This window comes from Monopterus albus, unplaced genomic scaffold (genome assembly GCF_001952655.1).
Source record: "Monopterus albus unplaced genomic scaffold, M_albus_1.0 scaffold212.1, whole genome shotgun sequence".
Classification (NCBI taxonomy): domain Eukaryota; kingdom Metazoa; phylum Chordata; class Actinopteri; order Synbranchiformes; family Synbranchidae; genus Monopterus; species Monopterus albus.
The window spans coordinates 241,955-268,341 of NW_018128092.1; the positions used below are offsets into that span (position 1 = coordinate 241,955).

Genomic DNA, 26,387 nt, shown 5'->3' on the forward strand with positions numbered 1-26,387 from the left:
GTTAAAATGTCCTTGGACTCTGATTAGTCAACTAATGCTACAGAGTCTTACAATTCAAAATAGATGCACCATTCTGTAGACCTACGTAAAGCAGCCCACACGTTTAGCTGCAGCTTCTAAAGGAAGAAAATACAATTTCAAAATCCTTGTACTTTGCTAGGGTATTTCCATTTTATGATACTTTGTACTGTTCTACTATGTTTCAGAGGTTTTACTTGACTACATTTATTTCATAACTTTAGTTAGCAGTTAATTTCCAGATCGAGGTTAATACTACAACAATTCTGATATTTTTACATGAAACGTGTGGTATGCTTCTTGTAAAACACAACAGTTAAACATTAAACCAGTGGCTTGTGACCCATCACAAAAAGCATCATGTTTCAGATGTTTCAACAAACACAGATTGTAACTTCAAACTTCTCACACAGATAAATTTAGTTAACTGATGTCCAACGTGTCAAAAAGGCAGAGATTTAAAAAAAGTCTTAAAAAACAAATACTGATGTAGCATAACTTTGTTTTCTCTTCATCGATCGACTCACAAACCCCTTAAAACGGTCTTACGACCCTCTGGAGGGGCCCAGGTCCTAGGTTGTGCACCACTGGACATAACTAGCATATAAAGTAATAAACAAGCGCCACCTCCACCTGTTAGTAACACCCTGCTACATCAGTAACAAACAATCTAAAATGTACTTTTATTATTTTGATTAAATGTATCTACTCTTGAACTTAATGGGAATTTAAATGCAGGACTTTTACTTGTAGTTGAGTGTTTTTACATTTTTATTTTGACACTTTTATTTAAGTAAAGTGCTTCTTACAGCTCTTGTGTCTTTGGATGCCTTGACAAAAAGAAGCCATCACTGATGCTTTCTCTCTCTCTCTCTTAATTAAATTTTATTTCTGGTGATACAATCCCTAAACAGCACTAGCAAGGCGATAAATATATCAGCTGCTCTCTGACATAAATTCATTCCATAAAGATGTGGCATATGCTAGAGGATCATATTTCTTTATCCTCATAAAGGTTGCGTTTGCTTTCTAAATTGAAAGAGCATAAGGTCCCACTTTCATGTGACAATATAAATTCCTCACCTCAATAATTGTATCAGCTTATAAGGAGCTTACTGTATTAACAATACTGTCGTCTTCTGGTGACAGCCTAAATCATGAAATACACTCATTTCTAAAATGAAAACTCATTCAAACAGAAGCTATACTGGAGGAGGACGGAGGGATTACCACGTAAACCTGGCACATTTAATATTTACAGTGCAATCACACAATTAATCTGACAATGTGTTCTGTGTCTAATACCTGAACTGACCGGCCCTCATCATTACCAGTGCTGTGCACAGGGGGCGGCGGGCACAGGAGTAGGGGGAGTCGTGGAGACTGTTGACAACTTTGCAACTTGTGACCCAAATGCAACCCATCACATATCTGCACATTAACCGATAACTACAGCCAGTGTCACTGTGGTTACTGTAGTGTGTACTGTAGCTCTAAACGTGGATGATACTGTGAAGCCCTTTTCAGACGCGCTGGCTTCATCAATCTGTTAAAGCAGTGACTCAGACATAGGTCACTTTTATGTTAATGTTCCTCACAGCCTCTCACATGAGAACATTTCCTGTTGTAAACAAAATATTTTGAGCATCGAACAAATCAAAACATCTGAAGGTGTCACGTTCAGCTCTGAGAAGTTATAATGGGCATTAGTTTGACAAATGCTGACATTTCATAAACCAAATGTTTTATTAATTTAATGAAAAATAATCACCAGAATAACTGGTAATGAAAATAATCATCTGAGGTCCAACTTCATACAGGTATGCTGCTCCATTAGTTATGTTGCTAAAGACCTAAACTCCTGGGGGGCGTCCTGAGGCCGAGTCCTCTCCTCTTCTTTCCTCTCTCCTCTCCTCCCCTCCTTTCCTCTCTCCTCTCCGGAATCTAAATAGTAACTTGCTATTAAATAAATAGAACGTACAATATTTCACTCTGAAATGTAGTGAAATAAAATAAACTTGCAAAGCATAACATAAAATAAAAATAGGAAGGTGCATTAAAAATAAATTTGACTACAGTACTGCCAAGTACATGCACTGATACTTTCCACCACTGTTTTTGCCCCTGAGCCAGAATGTGCACACCAGTGACCAAAATCAGCTCTTGCTTTGTTTTATCTACCTCCACAATTCATTTATGTACAGTGTCTGTGAATTAAAGCTGCCTGCTATAGTTTCTCGATGCTATGCCGAGACTTGTATAAATGTACTTAAACTATCAAACACTCTAAGTAAAAACACTACTGCAGTAAATTAATAATAGTACAGTTAGAAATAAGACTACAGAACCAAATCTTTAAGGTCCCTGGCAATAAAGATTTTATCTATGCAAAACAATGTATTATTATTATTATTAGATCAACTATAGATAAATAAATGTAGTAGCCTTAAAAACGCATTATTCCCTCTGAAATATAAACAGAAAGTATCAAAACCAGGATACTGCAGTAGGCCTGTACTTGTACACAGTATACCTGAATACATTTTTGGAGGAATATTGATACTATAAGTGCTGAAAGAAAGAGGGGAGGCATGGGTGTGTTTAAAGGGTTAACAGGAGGAGGCGCAGCAGTGGTCAGCTCGTCTGGGTGGGGTGAAGTTTACGCATCTACTATTCTCAAATTAGCCAACGGGACCGTGTTATGGCCGAGTGAAAAGCACCAACAGGACCGAGGACGTGTAACAGCCCGCAGCAGAAACGCGCCCAGGTCGTTACCGGGTAGTTACCGGGTCGTTACCGGGACGTTACACGCGCTGAGCCGAGATGGGTGATGTGAGTGAGGGGTCGCTGCTGGACTACTTCTACACCACCGGAGGAAATTCGGGCAGAGTCAAAAATGCAGACATGCTGAGAACATTTAAGCCTTTTATTGGCCACAGTGACTTACACTTACGTGGTAAGTTGCGCGCCATCGTGTCGTGCGTTCGGCTAAATGAAAATAGGCTGAAAATGCTGAGGTGTGACGTGGTCGTGCGCGGCATCAGGTTGGCGTGGGATGGTACAAAAAGTGACCTCGTGTTTGTCTGACACTTGTCATAATTGGATTAATGTGGTTGTTTTTAAAAGCAGCAACCCCAGTGCGTTTTAACACGCACGGCTTTTACGTCCTGTCCTTGTAAAGCAGACATCTGGTTTGTATTAAAAGCCCAGGATCTGCAGTTTCAGAAAGAATTGTGTCATTTCCTCCCTGAGGACAGTTGTCACTGATCAGAGGACCTGAACCAAGCCACCAACAGATCGTATCACCATGCCAACTGTGGCGCCTCTGTAACATGAGGAGAAATTATAATGTCACCACTTCCCACCATTGTAGCTCAGCAACACTGTTATGTGTTGTAATATTCTATTGTGGGCTTGTTTTTCTGTGCCGTTCATCTCCACCCATGCAGGTTTACTGGACTAATGCTTATGCAATCCTGTCCTCAATCACTACAAACACCAACAGTCTTCTCATATTTCTACTGACAGATGTTTGCTGGAGAACTTATGTGTGTGCGCTTGCATTTGTGTAGTGTACCATCTGTGCTCCTTTGCTGGGTACACCAAGCTAAAACAGCTCGGCAATAAATCCCACTTTTACTTTTAAAGAGGACACTGTCTGTCTTCCTTTTACTACTACACAATTAATGAATTAATTAATAATAAGGACAACATATTGCTCAGCTAATACACTTAAGTGTTTTGCTGCTACAGCTTTACTTGATCTGGTGTAACATGGATGGAGTACGACACATTGGGTCCCTGGATGCAGACATCTGAAAGGCTCTGCAACCTGCTCCCAGACGGAAACAGACATGAAACAACTACAAAGTCATTTTGCCTCCCGTTCTGGTTGTTTCGTGTCTGTTTGCAGTTGTTTAGCATAATTTGTAGTCAGTTTGTATCTCTTTGTAGTTATGGATGTCTCATTGTGGTTCTTTTGTATCTCTTTGCAGTTGTTTAGCTTCTCTGTAACCATTGTGCATCTCTTTGTGGTTGATTTGTCTCTTTAAAGATGCATTAACTAATTTATTTTCAGCCACTAGAGGGTCTAGTGAAACTCAAACTGAAATTTTCTTTCCTATCACTGAGGTAAACTATGAAAAAATAAAATTGGACTTCAGGGCAAGGGAAATGGAATCACTACTACAGCACTAATTATGCATCTCTTTGTGGCTGTTTTGGTTCCCTTTGTAGTATTTTAGTTTGTTTCTAGCTTGACTGTATTAACAGAACTGACATTTCTGATTCAGAAATGTTAGTTACACAACAGTATCCGTATAAAGTTTGTTAACTTTAGCTACATTAGCCACCTAAAGCAATTGGTCATACCAGACTAAATAAAGCTGTAGCAGTGAACTTTGTGAGCTGTGTGAGTTTTACTTATGAATTCGACTTTTTTCCACTTCCTAAGAGAAGGATTATATTATTTGCATCTTGAATTTGGGATGGTCAAGTTTTATTGCTGGTATATTCGACTGCAGTTCCTTAAGCTAGTACGTATTCGTTGAAACCCCAAGAAGATAAAACACACATCAATGACCAATCATACCTGCAGATTAAACTGCTAAATTGTGTGGCCCAGGAAATACAGTATTGTTCAAAATAATAGCAGTACAATGTGACTAACCAGAATAATCCAGGTTTTTAGTATATTTTTTATTGCTACATGGCAAACAAGTTACCAGTAGGTGCAGTAGATTCTCAGAAAGCAAACAAGACCCAGCATTCATGATATGCACGCTCTTAAGGCTGTGCAACTGGGCAATTAGTTGAAAGGGGTGTGTTCAAAAAAATAGCAGTGTCTGCCGTTGACTGTACAAACACAAAACTATGTTGTACAAAGCCCAGCCAATGATCAGCTCCAGGATGATCAAAGACAGTCTGGAGTTACCTGTAAGTACTGTGACAGTTAGAAGACGTCTGTGTGAAGCTAATCTATTTTCAAGAATCCCCCGCAAAGTCCCTCTGTTAAAAAAAAGGCACGTGCAGAAGAGGTTACAATTTGCCAAAGAACACATCAACTGGCCTAAAGAGAAATGGAGGAACATTTTGTGGACTGATGAGAGTAAAATTGTTCTTTTTGGGTCCAAGGGCCACAGACAGTTTGTGAGACGCCCCCCAAACTCTGAATTCAAGCCACAGTACACAGTGAAGACAGTGAAGCATGGTGGTGCAAGCATCATGATATGGGCATGTTTCTCCTACTATGGTGTTGGGCCTATTTATCGCATACCAGGGATCATGGATCAGTTTGCATATGTCAAAATACTTGAAGAGGTCATGTTGCCTTATGCTGAAGAGGACATGCCCTTGAAATGGTTGTTTCAACAAGACAATGACCCCAAACACACTAGTAAACGAGCAAAGTCTTGGTTCCAAACCAACAAAATTAATGTTATGGAGTGGCCAGCCCAATCCCCGGACCTTAATCCAATCGAGAACTTGTGGGGTGATATCAAAAATGCTGTTTCTGAAGCAAAACCAAGAAATGTAAATGAATTGTGGAATGTTGTTAAAGAATCATGGAGTGTAATAACAGCTGAAAGGTGCCACAAGTTGGTTGACTCCATGCCACACAGATGTGAAGCAGTTATAAAAAACTGTGGTCATACAACTAAATATTAGTTTAGTGATTCACAGGATTGCTAAATCCTAGAAACAAAAACGTTTGTACAAAATAGTTTTGTGTTTGTACAGTCAAAGGCAGACACTGCTATTTTTTTGAACACACCCCTTTCAACTAATTGCCCAATTGCACAGCCTTAAGAGCGTGCATATCATGAATGCTGGGTCTTGTTTGCTTTCTGAGAATCTACTGCACCTACTGGTAACTTGTTTGCCATGTAGCAATAAAAAATATACTAAAAACCTGGATTATTCTGGTTAGTCACATTGTACTGCTATTATTTTGAACAATACTGTAAATATTGAGCTTGTAAATTTTTCATTATCTATCTATCCAACAGTGCCTTTACCTTTAGCACGGGAATTGAATACAAACATACAGTGCCTTGCGAAAGTATTCGGCCCCCTTGAACTTTGCGACCTTTTGCCACATTTCAGGCTTCAAACATAAAGATATAAAACTGTAAGTTGTTGTGAAGAATCAACAACAAGTGGGACACAATCATGAAGTGGAACGAAATTTATTGGATATTTCAAACTTTTTTAACAAATAAAAAACTGAAAAATTGGGCGTGCAAAATTATTCAGCCCCTTTACTTTCAGTGCAGCAAACTCTCTCCAGAAGTTCAGTGAGGATCTCTGAATGATCCAATGTTGACCTAAATGACTAATGATGATAAATAGAATCCACCTGTGTGTAATCAAGTCTCCGTATAAATGCACCTGCACTGTGATAGTCTCAGAGGTCCGTTTAAAGCGCAGAGAGCATCATGAAGAACAAGGAACACACCAGGCAGGTCTGAGATACTGTTGTGGAGAAGTTTAAAGCTGGATTTGGATACAAAAAGATTTTCCAAGCTTTAAACATCCCAAGGAGCACTGTGCAAGCGATAATATTGAAATGGAAGGAGTATCAGACCACTGCAAATCTACCAAGACCTGGCCGTCCCTCTAAACTTTCAGCTCATACAAGGAGAAGACTGATCAGAGATGCAGCCAAGAGGCCCATGATCACTCTGGATGAACTGCAGAGATCTACAGCTGAGGTGGGAGACTCTGTCCATAGGACAACAATCAGTCGTATACTGCACAAATCTGGCCTTTATGGAAGAGTGGCAAGAAGAAAGCCATTTCTTAAAGATATCCATAAAAAGTGTTGTTTAAAGTTTGCCACAAGCCACCTGGGAGACACACCAAACATGTGGAAGAAGGTGCTCTGGTCAGATGAAACCAAAATCGAACTTTTTGGCAACAATGCAAAACGTTATGTTTGGTGTAAAAGCAACACAGCTCATCACCCTGAACACACCATCCCCATTGTCAAACATGGTGGTGGCAGCATCATGGTTTGGGCCTGCTTTTCTTCAGCAGGGACAGGGAAGATGGTTAGAATTGATGGGAAGATGGATGGAGCCAAATACAGGACCATTTTGGAAGGAAACCTGATGGAGTCTGCAACAGACCTGAGACTGGGACGGAGATTTGTCTTCCAACAAGACAATGATCCAAAACATAAAGCAAAATCTACAATGGAATGGTTCACAAATAAACATATCCAGGTGTTAGAATGGCCAAGTCAAAGTCCAGACCTGAATCCAATTGAGAATCTGTGGAAAGAACTGAAAACTGCTGTTCACAAACGCTCTCTATCCAACCTCACTGAGCTCGAGCTGTTTTGCAAGGAGGAATGGGCAAAAATTTCCGTCTCTCGATGTGCAAAACTGATAGAGACATACCCCAAGTGACTTACAGCTGTAATCGCAGCAAAAGGTGGCGCTACAAAGTATTAACTTAAGGGGGCTGAATAATTTTGCACGCCCAATTTTTCAGTTTTTTATTTGTTAAAAAAGTTTGACATATCCAATAAATTTCGTTCCACTTCATGATTGTGTCCCACTTGTTGTTGATTCTTCACAAAAAATTACAGTTTTATATCTTTATGTTTGAAGCCTGAAATGTGGCAAAAGGTCGCAAAGTTCAAGGGGGCCGAATACTTTCGCAAGGCACTGTATGATAACCTCCCCCGTATGATTATCCAAAGTGACCTTGTACCCAGTATGCACTGTCCAGATGCTACGTTAGCACTTACAGAGGTTTACAAAGCTGCCTTGATACACTGCCATCTGACGCTAGTGTTTTATTTATAATAAAGACCACATGCATGACTAGATGTAGAACTGTTTCATCAGATATGAAATCTGGGGCATGTTTGGATGTGTAGTAGTGTTGTTGGAGGGGGGTGCTTGCACGTGTTTGTGTGTGTGTTACTTGTTTGTGCAGAGCTCTGGTTAACAAATAACTAGTATGTGTACTATGTTACCCGCTGTGCTGAGAAGGAATTCCTCTGTTGAGACAGATATAAGTGGCAGCTTCCTCTGGGTTTCCTGTTGTTGTGAATGTGAGCTGGGCAGCCTCTAATTCCAAATGGCTTTTCTGTCCACATCAGGAAAGGGAAACACTTCAATTGTCCCGAGCTGCATGCCTATGTACACCAAGCAATGAATACCAACACCTAGCTTGCCTATAGCCGTTCTCACTGCTTGATCACCAGGGGCCTACACTGAGAGTCAGCTTTTAATCTCACAGCCTGCACACGTCTAAATATCTGCTCACTGGTGTAAACAAAGGCAGATAGCTTTATCTGACTTGTCCATCAGCTAGCGTTTGGTTCCCACAGAAGAGATTTACTGTAGGCCTGCAGTGACTCAGGTTTTTGCCTGTGGGGATATTCTGTACCTTGTTCCTCTTACTGTCACTCACAAATCTAAACAGTCACTGTTACATCCTGGCCACATCTACAGTATATCTGGAAATACTCCGTGTCTGTATTGAATCCTGCTTAATTACAACTTGTTTCATTCCTAGTCTCCTTTTATCACCCATATAAAAAAGATGAGCTGAGTGTGCTCACTTTCTTTTTGCCCTCAGTTGACAGTTTTTGCATATTGGAACTACTAATGTCAAAGTATTACAGTGTATGAGAGATTAGAAACTATAATAAATGTTCACTTTTTCAAGTGAAACCTTTCAAATGTTTCCTCCTGCAGCTAAATACCGAGAGGAATTCAAGCTCATTATTGACAGAATCGCTGTGGTGAAGTCAGAGAATGTAAGTGAACGATCCAAATATGTTTATCTTTTCTGTTCTCATGTATTCTGTATTCATATTAACAGATTCCCTGTGAACAGTTCAGCTGACATGACATAATAAGGAGTTAGCTTTGTTTCTTCACAGCTGTTCTGACACTAGTTTCTCCCAAAACACTGCAGCTTTCACTTTCTTTCAAACTCATATATACAGTATATGGCACTAATACAAACATTACTTCAAAGATAATCAGACTGGTTTTATTTTGGAATCTAATTATTTCAGTGTTATTATTTAAAGCAATAGTTTGACATTCTGTGCAATATTCTTGTTCCCTTTCGTCTTGAGAGTTGGATGAGTAGAGTGTTGTACCCTTCTCATGTCTGTTTGTCAAATATCAAGTTACAGCCAGGAGATGATGAGGCTAACCTGGCACTTAGATTTGACAAAGATCTGCCTACCAACACATCTGACTAGTTTAAAGGTCAAAGTGTTTATGTGTCATATGCACAGTTAAGAAACGTGTTGAATGAAATTCTTACTTTGCCGTCCACATGAACGCCACACAAAACAAATGAAATATAAACTAGATGAATAAGTAACAAAATCTAAGGCATTTTAAAGCAGCAGATGCAGAGATATAATAAAAATATAGAAGATATAAACATATAAACAGAATTTTTAAACAATTTTATGTGTAGTAACTATGTCTTGGTTGGATACACTTATAGCATGAAAGTCCCTTTATGACAACTTATTTTCACATTTCTGTAAATATAAAGAGATTAAAACAAATGAAACAGCCTCAGAGGAGCGTTGACAGAGCCAGACTAGCTGTTTCCTCCTGTGCGTTAGTCTTCTAGCTTCACACCTCAAGCTATTCTGTTCAATACTGATGTCTCGTAGCACTATGGAGCAACTGTTTTATGAAGGGTCGTCATTTGGTTTGTCTTGTGCATTCACATGAAGACGTGGTGATGTACAGTAATACACACTCCTGCCTGTGGTTTCACTGTTGTGCCAAGAAATACAGTGATGTGCCAACAGAGGTAGGGAAAAGAGAGCCAGGACCCTAGCAAATGTTGATGTAAACAGTTTGAAATGGAATTTGACTTGGTTTATGAGGAAGGAAATGCATTCAGTACATCTGTTAGGGCTCAAAGAGAAACACAAAGGGAACATAACGACTGATTCTACAGGGCACCTTTACTGTAGCGACATGAGAGTGGTATCAGTCTTTTCATCTAACCCTCGTTAAGAAAGGGCATCCGAATATGTCTCAAAATGTCAAACTGTTCCTTTAGTCTGCCATAATTATTGAAGCCATGCGTACATCTGACTTAATCGCATACAGACCAGTCATTTCCTTCCTGACTTTTAGCCTTTATGACAAAATAAGCTAAGCTAATCAGCCCCTGGCTATAGCACACATTTAATGGACAGATAACATCTACTCCAGTAAGTGAATAAGCATCTTTTCAATGTCAAGTCAAACTATTTCTTTGTGCATGAAGTGAAAATGGTTTTTATTTTGTCAAGAAAGACTTCTATGGAAACAACATTGGTACAGTTGAATCACACAGGCTATACTGTAAGGAAAAAACACAAGTCATTACAGCCAACACTTTGTTCCAGTATAGTTTATGTGCACAGAAATCTGACATATGATCTTGTCCCCGAATGATCGGATTCAAAAACACAGGTTGCTGTGATGGCTTCGGTTTAGAAGGTGGAACAGGCAAATTCTTCAACCAAACTCAGACACAACTGACATGATTTTTTTATCTACTTTTCAAAAGCATATTGTGCTTTTCGACTGTTTGTCACAGGGTGAGAAGTACCTCGTCCTAAAGAAGAAATACAGGCAGCTACTACAAGAGCGGGACACCAAGCATCACGGGACAGACGGGGCCAGAACAACGGCCACTGTACAATGGGACGCGTCGGCTGTCTCGACTTATTCACCGCACCACAAGCAACAACAGGATGAGCTGATGTCATGTGGAGAGCCCAGCAGCACTGCAGAGGTGAATTTAAAATCAGCTCACTTTTCTATTGTATGTATATAAACCAAAATAAACTGTGGGACCAGGTGGGATTAATCCACAGCGGGTGCTAAAATGCAGCTTGCTGAATTTGCCATTGCCTCAGGACATCAGGTTTACTCTGCATGTGAATGATACATTTATTTCTAAACAAGGCCATCTTTGTTAGCATGGTCTGGTCCTGAGGAGCAGAAAAGAAGCTCTTTGGCTGTGATAAACTAGTCATCTGTTCAAAGGTCAGAGGGCTTGTGTCTTTACATAAAGGACAGAGCAGTTCAATGCTAATGTGAAGAAGCATGTGACAGTTATGAAGGTAAACATTTTGTGCGGGTTTAATCCAGAGTAATCCTGTTGAAGTACGTTTACATATTGTTTCCTGCAATAAATGTGAGCAACTTAATCATATATTTGAGAGCTTTCATGTATTTTATGCTTCTGGCTGAGTATCCTCTCCCAGGATTTGTTCAAACAGGAACTCTAGCAAACAATATCTGCCATGCTACATGCACTTCACACAGCTAAATATGTGGACACCATTTGGGTCTAAGACAGTCTGAGTTGACGGTATGCTTGTACTCCTGTAGGACCAGCAGACAGGAACACACAGCATGCAGCATGTTCTACCGCAGCCTCCCGCCATCCAGATCCAGGAACCCTCAGCACAAAGCAACAGGGAGGATGAGCTGGACAAAGATTCGGGGTCAAAGGTGAAAGTTTGTCTGATTGAGAGGCAGTGCTTTAGTATGGGCTTGCACTCACTGGTCTAGAAGAGCAACAGTGTTGCTTTTTGCACACCTGCATAATGTTGGTTCTACTTGCAGCCTCTTGAAGGTAGATGTAGGTGCGCATGTGGTGTTCATTTATGCCTCCAGCTAGAGCGCTCCTCTAGAGGCAGAAACAGGATGCTGCTCTTTCGCTGTCTGAGGTGCAACATGTGGTTGAGCCAAAACGATTTGTCGATTAATCCATCAACTGGCAAAAAATGAATCTGCAACAACAAGTGAATAGTTTGTCATTTTAGTCTCCTGTGATAGTACGTTCCAATTTGAAGACATTACACTGGGCTAAGAGAAAGTGCATATTTTCTACTACCTGACCAAACAACTGAGAAAAGACTTATCAGATGAGCTGATTAACAATGGGCGGCTGCTGGTTAGTCCTCTATCAGTAATACAGTACGTTAGTGTGCTACCACAGTACAGTACCAACATGGAGACAGTAGCCAGGACCATGGATGAGGCCTTTCCATTTGTGGATGAAATGGAAGGTAAACTTGCTTGAACTCCCAGTAGTTGAAGCTGCTTTATTAATTTGTTTCTGTTTCTATGTTTCTGACTCACAGGTCTTTTAAGGATAATTTTCTAGAATCATTGCAGCGACTTGTACCCCGGGTATGTGGAAAGACCATAAAATGCAATAGAATAAAATGAGAATTATTTGGTGGCTTCCAAAAGCATCTTTACAAAGGTTAAAAAGCATTGTCTGAAAAATAAGATTAACAGTTTTAAGTAACGTCCCCTACAAAAGCCATTCAGACGAGCAGCTGTGGGACAAGATGTGGCTGTCAAATGAAAAAGTACATCCTGGTGTTTCAACACCAGATTCCTACTCCAGACACAACCTGAAAGGCTGTGAAGCAGTATTTGGGCTGGTAGGCTGTGTCACTGTTGGACATGTAAATTAATATTAAAATGAACAGTTATAGAAAATATGATAAAATAAAAATAAATAATCAAATAGCATATGAAAACTTTGTTATACTCTGTTTAAGTTACAGGTCTTTCAGAAATCTCAGTCCGTTCACAGGTGTTGAAGCAGCCTGACACAGTACATTACCAGTGATTACACAAGGTTTCTATTTTGAAATGTAGGGCTCAGATGTCAGAGCCTGGGGTTTGTACGGCCTCGTGCTGAAATAAATTAGTATACAGGCCATATATGTACCTCCCCAGTTGTTATTCTTCTAATCATTCATAGTTTAAAAAATCTTATGTGTTTGGAAATGATGAATAGTGTGAACACAAGCTCAGCTGCTGGTCACTTATCACACCAAACACGGCGTTCGTTAGTCACTGTGGTAGTGAGAGGACGACCACGTTCATTTATTTTAAACATGTCCTCTTGTTGTGAACATATTGCAGGTCAGCACATTCTCTGTGGGTGACTCCATTATTTAACCACCTTTCACTGTAACTGGTAGGAGGAAGGACAGTGGTGGAAAATAACTTGGGTGCATTTACTCAGCTACTGTTCTTGAGTGCAGAGTTACAGTATTTGCACTTTATTTCCATTTTCTGCTATTTTTTTTACTTCTACTCCACTACATGTCAGAGGTACGTTGCTATATTCATTTCATTACAAATGAATTGATTACTACAGGAAGAAACTGGAAATTCACAAGCTCCTCATCAGTAGCAGCGTTAAAGTGATGTACGCATAATGACATGACAAAATTACAGCTAAATCAACTATTCAGTTTATCAATAACCGGGAAAATAATTGACTAATTGTTTCAGTCATTTTTCAGGCAGAATTAGTGAGGAAAGCCAAATCTCAGTTTGGTGTTTGGACAGATGGCTGAACAAAGCGGGACATCTGACAACACAGACATTCTTTCACAGTTTTTTTTTTTTTGGATGTTTCATAAACTAAACTATTAATCGATAATGAAAATAACTTAATAGCAGCCCTTAATACAGTACATTAATCTGAAATGGGACATTCTGCATAACGAGTACTTTGACTTTTGATACTTTAAGTATATTTTTATGCATATACTTTTGTTTAAATAAAACTCTGAATGGCTGACTCGTAACAGTGTATTTCTACACTATGGTATCACTACTTTTATACAAGTAAACTATCTGGCTACTGATTTCCAGTTCAGTAGCTCCACCCCAGTGGTTCCTCCATCAGCCAGCAGGTGGTGCTAAGTAAACTACCTGGATTTGTAACTTACAATAAGTGTGAGGAGGATTAAGCAGCAACATGCTGGAAGTCATCACAACAGTTATAGTCAAGAGAGTGGGATTCACTCCAGAGAAAGATGTGTGGCTTTCCTCAGTGGTCTGCACAACAGAAATATGCTGAAGTTACTTGAACCCTGCAGTCAGTTTAAGTGTGTTTGCTTAATGTATTAGTCACACCGCTGAACTGTGTGTTGACAGCAGAGAAGCTACCTGGCTCAGTGTAGTGTTGTACTATCCTTAATCAGAACACCTGGGGCTGTAAACTGGACTGAGTTCCTAAAGACACTGTGAAACAAAAGACAAACAGAAGGTGCTGACAAAGCGTTTCAAAGCATTACTCTGCTTAAGTAAAGTCACAGAGCTCTAGTGTAACTGTAAACTCTAGCCTGCTTAGCTACCTGACATACTTTAACCTGACGCCCATATTCACTTTAAAGGCGCTCTTCAGATTAGTTTTGGTTATTTAAGCACAGTTTCACTTAACTTGTCCACAGACTTCACAGTGTCTAATGCTGAGCTGCAATGGCAACTAATGTGGCTGAACAGAAATAAGACTGACGGCCATCTTGGTAACCACAAGCAAACAGGCGGCCTGGGCCGTCCTGTTGCCACGGGACATATTCAAACGTACCAGTGGTTTCTAGTCAACAGGACGGCCTTCGCTTGGGCCCATGTAGCGTGTCTATGAAATTATTGGGCATGCACTCTAGGATAAGTTTGGTTTACTGCTCAAGGGGGAGTTGTTGGGTGTTTCCTCTATGATATTAACAACAGCCAGGACTGGACCTGACTTTGTAAAGTGTCCTGAGACGACACCTTTTGTAAAATTAAATTGAATAGTTGTTTAATCAGTCTGTTGACTTTTTTGATGATCAATTAATCCTTCAAATCATTTCTGAAGAAAAAAAATCACCAATCATCTTAATTTCACTGCCTTTCTTTGTCTTATGGGACAGTCAAGAGAAAATCTTTGGGTTTTGGAATGCTGGGTGCTTGGACGATACAAGATGTGGTAAGATTTCACTCTGAGCTCAGGAAAATAATGAGAAGCACATGGTAACAAATCTAAAACTCAACACATGAAAATAATCAACATATAGTGAAAATAATAGTTGTAGCTCTAGAAGCAATTAAAATGACTGTTAATGAAACAATGTAAAGCACTGAGAGGGTAATTACTGGAATTCTGTGAACTTCTCAGTGTTTTCCTTTAGGCCCAGTAATGTTTTTCTCTGTCTGTTGTTGGTCTCCACTAAAAGTGCTACAAAAAAATGGACGTGTCAGAGTGAAAAGATAAATACCATCCCTCCACTTTTCCTGTTCGGTATGTTGACATGTGGCAGTTTGTGCAAGAGACATGAAAGGGCCGAATGTTTTACATCATGTCACTGTTCGATGTGAGAACAATTTGCAGTCAAGTCCTCAAAAAAGTCGAGAACGAAGAAGAAACGGTTTCTGCTCCCATGAATCAGCCAGTGACCCTCCTGTGTTCATTATTTTTGGAGTTTTATTCTTGACCCCTTTAGTCTAAAATACACATGGCCCAACTTTTTTTTTTGGTTAATTGTTAATTGGGTTGATATTCATTACCCCTTATGTGTGAAACTGCCACCTCTGCCTCGCTGCCTCATTACCTCTCTATCAGTCTGACACCCCCCTGGCCATGCTAGAAAACATCACAGCAGTGTGTGTGAAAGTGGGTGTGTGTGTGTGCCCTGTGATGTTTGATCATGCTTGGTGAGCATTATGACTGATACAGTGCAGTTAACTAGTGTCACAACAGGCTATTTGTCACCACTGAGTAATAGTCCATCTTCTGTTTTCTGTCTTTCAGTCAGAGTCGGAGCAAGACGAGGAGGGTACGAGCAGCATGGGCTCCGTTGCTGTTGCTGTAAGTCCTGTTGTGTCTTTTCTACTGTGGTTTTAGAAGAGATATAAACAAAACGTGAAGGGAAACGTAAAAGTATAAACTGCTGAGGTGTATGACATCACTGTGGGTGTCTCCCATAATGTGTCAGTCGTTTGTAGGAAATGGATTAGAGGTTTGTGGCTTCACCACTATCAACAGGATGTGGATAGTAGGGTGTGTTTGTGTACATGTCTGAAACACCCCTCCGCTCTCTGTGCTAGCTGGATCCTATAGAGAAGGAGTGGATCTATTCTGCTGCGGGTGCACGAGTCCCTGACCTCTCTCAGTTGCTCAGACAGGACCCCTCACTGGCAAACAAGAAGGTAGCGCCACTCTCTGCTCTGGAGCTTAAAGGATAATTGCACTTTATTACAAATAGACTCTCACTGTCATATTTGTTATTGATACAACATCTGGATAGAAATATTGCTACCACAAAGTCTGATGGAGCAAGAGACATGAGCATTGATCTTTTATTGTGATACCAAGTCAACAAAGTTTTGTTTTCAATAAAAACTGTCAGGTGATTGGAATAGTAGTTGCATCTATGGTTTCACTAATTTCTGCCTTTGTGTTCTGTCTTTTTTGGGTGGGTGATACCAGGAATTCACCTCAGTGAGTATTTGATATGAGATTGCTGTATGTAACATGTTGCACGTTGTGCTGCAGGTGTCATTGTTATTAAGGCTGTACTGGACATTGCTTATTGTCTGAGTCAAAGCCTTTTATTCACTCTTTTTTGCAACCTGTGACTCCTGACTGTGACCATGGCCGTCCTTCTCAGGGGGTAAGTTTCATCATTCATACTTCTTTTGGAGCCTGTTGCATTAGAACTCTCAACACCTAGCCTGTTGGAAAGGAACTTCACTTACAACGTACATTAACTTGACCATATTTCAGCTGTTTCCTTACCAATCAACTGTGACTCTTCACTCTGAGACTGCAGTTTTGCTTTAACTCCCACAAGCACATTCTGCTGAGATGTTCCCTTTAATTGTATTCTGAGAACTCTGTGTTAAAACATCCAGATCATGCATTTCAAAGGCCCACTAACCAAAGGATTATGAAAGATAGCTTTTTAGCTCCTGTGCCTCCCTGACAACCCAAATCCTTTTATTTGTCTCCCTGTTCGCTTAAGAGATTTGAGCTCATGTTTGTTGTCCCTCCCCTGTGTCACAGTTCTCACACTGTCCTGTGGCCATGGCAGACCACCTTCTAAGAGTGGGCCTAAGCCTCCGCCATCCCCACCCGGACAAGATAGCATGGCCGCCATTGAAGTGTAGGGAGATGGGGGCGGGATTAAGGAGAGTCTTAATGCCCTACAGAGATTTCACCCATTTAAAGATAATCTGAAAGTAATAGAGCAGGCTGGGATTAATTGTAGAACAATGCTGGTCATGTCCCCGGGAAGGTGCTAAGTCCCCCTCAGGCCCCTTTGATATTCCCTTTAGCCATGAGCCTTTCCCTGTTCAGCAGAGGTGGATGCCTTCCCATAGGTAACATACAAAGATACCTACCATCAGAACGTCACAAGACTCATTAGACCCAACGTAGAATTAATTACTGGTTTGCATTCGTCATGTTACAACTTTGTTCAACAGACGTTTAGGTAAGTAGACTAAATAGCAGGCTCTAAATCACATGTTTGACATGGACTGAAGGGATTACTCTTCATCCTGGGAGGACTTAGGTTCCTGTTCTGACTAAGTGTTTGTTAGGATCAAGTGCTGGTCTGTACTGAGCTCACCCCACTTCTCTCTCTCATGCAAATTTTTCTCTTCCTGTTTTCCTCGTGGCGTGGGCCTCCGTTCCTGCTGTGATGCCTTCCTCTGCCACACAGTTTGTAAGTACATCATTCGCACATCACTCCTGTCTTGTTTTCCTCCACATCCAGGAGAGTGTGAGGCACACTGGCCTTTGTGTCTCCTGTCGATGTGAGCCCTCTTTAGCCGCCGTTTCCCCCATTGGGGAGCTCGTGGCAGGGACAGAACGGCCCGTGAGTGATCAGACAGGTGGGGGCTCACCGCGGTTGGCAGGATCAGAAACAAGAGGCGCAGGAAGGGAAAACGTTGCATCCTGTTCAGCCTCGTCCATCACTCCTGCCCAACGGGAGACCCGCCGAGCCGCCTATCAAACAGCCCTATCCTCAATCCGTCTTAAGATCTGACAGGAGACAGACAAAAGAGACGGAGACACTTTAGCCAGACAGCATCTATCACCCTCTGTCTCCCAGAGGCCTGACACACACACAGAAGTACCTACACATCACTTCCTCACTCCTTCAGTGGATACAAGAGGAACGTTTTCTCTCACCAGCTACGATTAGCATCATAGCTTCTACACACAAAAGGACATGGCTCTAGTTCAAGCAGTGTGACAGCCCAAGTATGTTTGTCTCTTCTGTTGCCAATACATATGAGTCACAAAGCTAAGTGGCCATTTCTCTTGGTCAAACCATTTAACACCTACAGCTGTTCTGAAGGTATTTGTATAACCCACAATCTTATAATCATTTGGATGGAAAAATATTCCATCTGCTGCACAATTAAAAACATTTTAAGCCTTTTTCCCAGTTGTGACTATTTCCCACTCCAGGCAGACATACAGCACTGTGCAGATGTTTAGGCTCTTACCTATCATGCAGTACCATCAAGGTGGAGATCAGTCTCAAATTCATTCCACAGCACCAAAAGGTCATAGTACTACTAGCCTACACGCGTTACTTTTAGTACTTAATTTCCTCCAATCTAAAAATCCTCACTGAAATGATTTCCCAGTGCATTTAGCCTCCTAGTCCCGTTCAGACGAACGCACGTCACAGAAACATAACATAAACAGCTGGGCGTTACACTTTAACAGAGGGGCAAACAAACCGGATTCACATATGCAAAACCAGCCACATCATTGAGACAATGAAAGTCTTTTCTCTTGCAAAAGTAGACCACAAAGTTTGAAAACATCTGACATGGGTACTATTTAATTTATTGTGTTATGGGTTCACCTCACAAAGGATGGATGTGGTTATTTAGTCAACACCTATGCTCAGCTCTCACCTGTTGATAAGATAAGGATAATCACCTTTATTGGCCAAGTATGTTAGAGACAAGGAATTTGTTTCCGGTACAGAACCGAGGCAGCCATCTGTGGCACCAACTCAACTGATGGCTCTAACCATCGGGGGGGTTCACTGTCTTACCCAAGGACACTTCGATACATGGACTGCTGACACCGATATTTGAACCATCAACCTTCTGGTTGGAGACAACTGCTCTACCCACTGAACCACAGTCGCCCCATAATTACACAGCTTAAACTGTGAAGGACAAACAGAGTAGATCACAGTTCGAGTCAGTCGGATGGATGTGGTTTGCATCTGACTTGTGTTTTCTCCTTTATGCATGTGTCTGGTATTTTCACATCTACACACAGTTTGTGTATCTTTGCATGTGGACGTTGGTGCATCTTCTAAGAGCTGTGTTGCGGGGGCCCGTGTTTCCCTCCTTGACGTGTGCTGACAGTAGTGCAGCGATGTCTTGGCGGGTCCCCCCTCTGCGGGTCACACTAACATCATCAATCTTCCCCTGGTGACAGGCAGCCTGGGCCCCCCAGCTGTGGGCACAGGGCTGTGTTGTTTTGTAATTAGGCTCCGTTAGATGGCAGGAAGCCATCCCTCCATCTGCCCACTCCCCTCTGTGCACAGCTGGCCCTCCGCCCTCACACAGCCAATAAGAAGCTGCCCCACTCAGCTCAGACAACTTGTAATGATGCTACAGCAATTATCACATCTGATAATAGTACAGAACACCGCAGTGGACAAGTAGACTTTAAAAATAACTCTTTCCTTGTTTAACACAGACAGCTCTGCACTGGGCTGCCAAACATGGCAACGAGGACATGGCCACTCTGGTGGTTAATGCTGGCGCTGATGTCAACACCAAGTCAGTGAGTGCACTTTTACTTTTTCATAGTTATTTTAAAGGGGCACTCCAACTGTTTAGTATCAAACATCCGTCAGTATAGGGGGATGTGTGCAGGACAGATTTGAGCTCAAAACCGAAGCAGCAGAGGCCAAAGATATCCAGACTGTTAGTGCCCAATATGGTTCAAGCTCTAAATTCTCACCTATGTTTCCCATAATGCAACACAACAGCTTATTTCAGGCCTGACATCATGTCCATGTTGGCTAGGTACCAGCTTCAGTAACTCAAGCCCTTTTCAGACATGCACTGGAACCCTGAAATTCTCTAGACTTTACCCGGAGGAGCTGTATGTGAGAACGCAAATGCCGGAGTCCACTGCACCCAGACCTGAACCTGCCAGCTCCCTAGTACAAAGTCCGCATAAGGACCGAGTGAGCCCATGTGAGAATACAGCAGCATATAGTCCAGAGTATTTACACAAAACTAGTGGATATATTGATGACACTCTATCATGCGACCAGCACAAAACCGAAAGAAAGCAATGTAAATATCAAACTGGAGATACAATGTCATTCGGGAACTTCTGTTGTTAAGAATCGATACCAGAATCGTCAAAAGAGGAAAGAGACTCGGGTCTTTATGACCAAATTAGAAACTGGTACATGACTCATGTCTCACCTCCCGTACGCTCTACCTAGGCACACTATGTTCACTTATGCACAGCAGAACTGGTTGAACTTTTCAGTCAGAGAGAGAGAGAAAAGGAGAAAAATGAGGGAGAGAAAGGGGAGACGCCATTAAAACTCCGTTCACTTCACCTATATTGTGATTTAATGCAGCTGAATTCACAATATAGTTGTTTTTATTTGCAAATCCTTTTGTTTCTGTTGCCAGAAAACACTGTGATATTTAATTAAATACAGTGTTGCTCAGCAGTCATTAAGCTGCTGAGCTGCAGATAAAATAGTTCACGTCATCAGACAAAAACAATGTGTTAATGATGTGCTGTAAGATCGGCTATGGTGACATTTACAGTAAAAGTGTGATGAGAGAGAAGGATGGAAGCAACAAAAAGTCATATGCTAGAGCTAATTAATGTGTCTGCTAGAGAACAGCCTCAAAGCTAACTAAAGATAACCCTGATGACATGTTCAGGCCTCTTTTTTGCATTTTGTTTATTTGTTGTCATTTTTTCTTGCAGCACGTGAGTAGCTGGGCTTTTAACGGGATGTGATGGGTACAAGTACAGTAAGTCTGATTTGAATGGATGACAACAAGCCAACAACGTGGCTGCATTTCCTTCTGCTGTGCCCCTCAGTGATGTAATGTTCCCTAATTGATCTCTATGAAGATCCAGCTGTGCAAATGTATTACAGCTGCACGTGTTGCCAGGCTGCAGGAGCGCTCCGCTAATAAATCATGTCACGTCATGTTAATTGTTTCCCAAAACAGTGCGTCTGTGTGCCGGCACACATAACTCTATAAATATGCAATTTTCAGTGAATTACCAAGCAATTATGTTTTTATCATTATCTTTTGTTTCCATAACCTCTGCTAATATGTATATTTCTTTCCATGCGTTTCCCCGGCTGCGTTTGGGCCTGGAAAACTCTAGGGGGTAGGTAACGAAACCCCTTCAACAATTTGCCACAGTTCTTCTCTTGAACGTCACACAACATGAAAATGTCCATTTTAAGCTGCTGCAGTCCTTCATGTGTCAGTAAATTGAGTGTTGAGGTTGGGTTTGCATGCCACAGTGCACTACCAGTGTCCCTAACAAGTAAATACTTCAGAACTTCATAAAGTGCATCTTTTGATTTTTCTTTATGCATGTTTCTATTTTGTTCTATGCTTATTTATTAATTTATTTTTTGTCCTACAGGGGTACACACCTTTACACATTGCAGCGTTACATGGTCATCGGCGTATTCTAGACCTGCTCATAGGGACTTATGGTAAACACTCCTTTCATGTTGGTTGTAGGGACAGCACTGCCATAAATCCACAATAGCAATTTAGTTTAGGATGAAAAGGGCCAATCGGTATTTTTGACTGAAAAATGACCATGTCTGTATATAACCTGTACTTATAACTTGATTTTACGTCATAAAACCTGTCAGTCCATGTAAGAGCTAGAGCTGCTTTCAGCCTCATGTAGATATCTTTATCTTTGGATCACCTGTTAAAGCTTTTAGAGTAAAGTGGCAGTGAAACGGTTACCTGCTGCCTTCCATGAGTAGTCTCTGTGTTCACAGCCTTGTTTTTACTCTCATCAGGGGCTAAAGAAAACTTAAGGGACTACAGCGGCCATCTTGCCTCCCATTATCTGAACATTAAAGAAGAAGAGGGTCCAGAGGAAGATTGCGAGCTACGTGAGTGCCTTATAGTTTTGCTGTTGATTTACAATTTTTTGCAGAATAATAACCATCAATATTATCAATGCTACAAGTAAGGTTTTATATATTAGTTATGATTTATTACTGTTAGTTTTATGTTGTTCCTCTACATTTTCTCCCTGAAATGTGTTGAATTTTGGATAAATGTGCCATTCTGGGGGGCAGTACAGTAGCGGATGTTTCAACTACCTCCAAACGTAGGTATAAGTAAATTGATATTGGATTAGTATTGTTGGATATGTGTGAAATTACATGTGTTGACATATCAACTGTTTTACATGCTTGAATGAATAAATCAAATCAATCAATCAATCAACGTCCACGCTAGTGTTCAGATTGAGCACAGTCAGGACAGAAATCAGTTCATCTGCAGTGTTGGTTATCTGCCAGTAGCTACTAGCTAGTGTTAGCTCCTGAACCAAGAGCTGAGATCAGGGTGCAGAGTCAATGTTCAGCCTGTCGCTCTCATCGATGGGAGGTCCACTATGTGTTAGCTACAGTCAGCTAAGGTTATTCTGATCTACCACAGCAAGTGAAATCTAAAAATTTGAGCAACTTTTTAGCCAAACATAACAAGAACGTATGCAGGTAAATACATCGCCTCCCTCCCAAAATGGCACCCCCGTCCCAACATTCAGCACAGTGTGAAGTACCTTCACGTCCTCTATGTACAGAGCCAAGCTAGCTGTTTTGCCATTTGCAGTGTTTATGCTAAGCTAATTGTCTGTTGGCACATTTTCTATCATTTCTCAAACTCATTCTAACTCCAATATGGCTTATTTCTACAAAACTATTTTGATTAAATTACCTTTGTTGCAAGTGTCTGTCTTCTGCTAAGATGAAAGAAGAACCTCCCAGTTCAGGTTCACTCTCAGAACAGGAAATCTTAACAACTGCTATGTCAAACTTATCAGATCCCAGACAAAATCTTTTCCCCAACGATTCAACTTTAGTTTTGTATGATTGCAGCATTTCAAGTCACTCAGGCCAGAGAGCGGAACAAGAACAGGAAGCTAGCATCGCTGTTCCACTCCAAGACGAAGTGGGGCTCAGCAGAGGAGCTGGCTCCGATAGAGGAGGAGAGGGCCACATCCCATCAGCTCGCCCTTCCTCCGTTCAGACCCAGAAAATTCTCTCGCTGAGGAGAAACACACACTGGGGACAACTTCTGACTCTGCTAACACACTCACTTACACAGTTTCTCTTTACATGGACACACCTAATGTAAGTCTCTATGTACATGCCTCAAAAATGTTAATACTATGTGCCTATTTATTATGTACACACACAGAGATGCTCATACCGCTCCTCCCTGTGCTTACAGACACATTCACACATTTCCTAATGACCCTAAAAGGCTCCTGAACAGATATTTTAACTCTGAATATGACGTTTGACAGGTGATGCTCTGCTTGAAGCCTTTAAATTTTAGAAAATGCTCCTAAATGTTACTTATGTCTTGCATTCGCAAATGAGCTTATGTCACACGTGTTCTTTAAGCCTGCCTTTGTCTGTGACATGTACACAACAAATGCAAACTGACAGGACGGAGCTGGTGATGTTCTACATTGTTGAAAAGATCAAAACCAACAACGCCTTGTCTCTCAGTACCTTCTGATTTACCTAAAGTTCCATGTCTGTGGATTTAAAGATTTTTTAAGTAACAAATTTATGCTTTTATTTATTTAAATAAAAGCTAAATAATTTCTTAAGCAGCAGCAGCATTTTCTTTAGAAAATGTTATTGAAGTGGAAGTAAATATTACATTACACTATTAAGTAAATATTACATGGGGACTACTTTCAGTGGCGGATTTACTGTACATCAACAGGACGGTGTACAGTGTGTAGAATCAACTCAAAATACACTACAGTGTTTGTGTTCCTCTTAATGAAGGAACATGTCGTCCTGTGCAACAGCATGACTCACTGGCGTGTCTTTAATCATTTGTGGACAGTAGTGGAGCTTTGTGATCTTTCGGGTTTGTGTTATATACTGTACATAATACTTGTTATGAGGAAACATTCATTGCTGGGTTTGGTCTTTTCACATGTAGATACAGAATCTTACCAGACTTGTGCTTTAAAGGGTGACACGGGGTTCTGCATGCCATAGCTTGTAAAAACCGGCGCACTGATGCGAACACTTAGATGATGCATTTGTTAATTCAAACATACACTGTCATGTACTGGCTTTTTTTTTTCCTTTTTCTTGATAATTTGACAGAAAAGTTGATCATTCTCAGATATTGGACAATGTCCATGGATGCAGCAGCGAGGAACCCCCTGTAATTTGTCTGCTACTCACTGTGTACCCAGGTATTATTTTAACTTTATCAATTGACTTTTGAACTGACACAATGGGAATCTGCCAAATTCAAAAGGGCTTTTGTAATGTTCCTAATTTTCTTTTGTTATAGAAGATGCTCAGTGTAACTAACTGTTCATGACATGGTGCCATTGTACAAGATTTCATTTTGTAATTCGATCCAAAGAACCAGCCTTCCTTACATCTTCTGCACATTATTTATCTAATGAAGAGATATTGGTATTAAACTTATATCAAACTGTATAGCTGTGCTTTGTGCCGCTCACTGTTTTGCTCCTGCATTGTTCACTTCAAACTCAGTAATAAGTTGTGTGTCGACTCACGTCTCTGGACTGAGTGCCTTTGCTGCTCACACACCAGTTCTCCAACGTGTGATAATGCTTTTTTCCCATTTTATACAATAACCCTAGATTTTAAGCTGCCTTTGATCTTACTTTAACTACCTGACTTTGTGGGCCACAGATGGAGTAAATATGGGTCCCGCTAACTCTCCATACGGCTTTAGACCTTAATTCCTGATTAGCCGAAAAGGGCAGCACTTGCTTTTGGTTCTTGGATATCAGACGACACAGAGGGGAACAGAGGCAAGTGTTTTTGTGCTTCATTCTTAAAGCGGGGATGTTGGGGGGGATAAGAGGGAGTTTTTGTAATAGATACTTATCTTACTGCCCTCAAGCCCTTCAAACAAAGTCCCCCTCTGAAGAGATTATAACCCAGGGAGGGCACATTAACTCTAATCCAATGCTTTGAGGCCTCACACCCCCATACCACCCTCTGCCCCACTTATTTCAGCCCCTCTGTTGGTGGAGGACTATCTTGCATGAGACTACACATGAGGGTTGTGTGTGTGCATGCATGTGTGTGTTTGTGATCGAGTCGGGGGTCTAGTGAGTGTTTCAATAGCACGCCGACTCTAATGAAAAGCATTGAGGGGTGCATACTGCTGTGTAACTGATTCCTCTCTCTGAAGAGATTAGGCGCTACATTGTTGGTTCGGTTGCTCATTTCCATGAGAGCGTAGCCTCCCACCAGCAGCTGCTTGGCTTTGTTATTTTGAGTTGGAAAACACAGAGCCCAGTGTCCCGGGCTTCCTCGTTACTATTGTTTCACAAATAGCCCAAAATGTAGATGTCACGTCACAGATGCCCAATAACCTCATTAGCTGCTTTCTATGAGGCTACGGAGAGAAAATAATGGCTGCATGAACTTCAGTTTGTTCCATTTCACAGCTCTCAGTACCTTTTGTTTCACTGGAAATATAACAGTGTTGATGAGCTTGAGAATGTGTTTTATTTAGAAAACCAATTTGTGGATTTTTCATCTAGTTTTGTTCCTTTGTTTGCTATTATTTGTCACTTTATTACATGGAACTGCCTTGTTTTTGGCTCTACGCATGCAACAGCGAGTTACTGGAACAATGTCAGTGGAGTAAAAAGGCATTCAAAGTAAAAATTTAAAGTATATATAAAGCAGTATACAAATCTGGTAATAAATGGTTCATGATAATTTAACTGGACGTGATGTTTATTCATGCTTTTGTCAGCAACTATAACATATAATAATTAAATATAATGAAATTATTCATAAGTTGTAACTGTAGTACTCTACATAAATACATAAAGTGTCCTCACTGCAGCATTTAAACTAATATATAGATTATACACCATTTATTGGATTGTTCCTGATGAAAGGAGTGCATTCCCTCTTTGCCACCATTACATTCAATTACCACATATTATTGTAGGAGGTCAAAGGTCAGAGTGTTTATTTGTCATATGCACAGTTAGGAAGCGTGTTTCCCTGTACAATGAAATTCTTACTTCATCCACATGAATGTCACACAATACAAGTGAAATATAAAATGAAATGAAATAAAGTAAATGAGCAATAACACAATTCTAAACAGGCAGTAAAATCACAAATCTAAGGTTAAAGCAGCAAGTGAAGGGAGCAAATAAAAACAACAACAACAAGAACACAATATAATGTAGAGAGAATGTATGCTACGTGGGAATCGCACAGTGTAAATACTCAGCAGGGAGTGTGC

At 40.8% G+C, this 26,387-nt stretch overlaps 1 protein-coding gene across 2 annotated transcripts; it reads left to right on the top strand.

The window, feature by feature from the left end:
- Positions 1–2,639: 2,639 nt before the first annotated feature.
- Positions 2,640–25,792, top strand: LOC109970992 (ankyrin repeat domain-containing protein SOWAHD). 2 transcript variants are annotated; one of them, XM_020618974.1, is made up of 14 exons: positions 2,640–2,974; positions 8,733–8,794; positions 10,603–10,800; positions 11,403–11,525; positions 15,622–15,678; positions 15,918–16,019; positions 16,300–16,311; positions 17,537–17,539; positions 19,552–19,638; positions 20,818–20,820; positions 21,232–21,234; positions 21,499–21,571; positions 21,893–21,988; positions 22,982–25,792. In XM_020618974.1, exons 1-14 carry the CDS (start codon positions 2,842–2,844, stop codon positions 23,152–23,154), a joined length of 1,125 nt encoding a protein of 374 aa, XP_020474630.1. In that variant the 5' UTR covers positions 2,640–2,841; the 3' UTR covers positions 23,155–25,792. The 2 variants fall into 2 exon arrangements, with proteins under 2 accessions (XP_020474630.1, XP_020474629.1); XM_020618973.1 differs by lacking the exons at positions 19,552–19,638; positions 20,818–20,820; positions 21,232–21,234; ... (1 more) ...; positions 21,893–21,988; positions 22,982–25,792 and adding an exon at positions 16,481–16,483 and having other exon boundaries at positions 17,537–18,834.
- Positions 25,793–26,387: the final 595 nt, after the last annotated feature.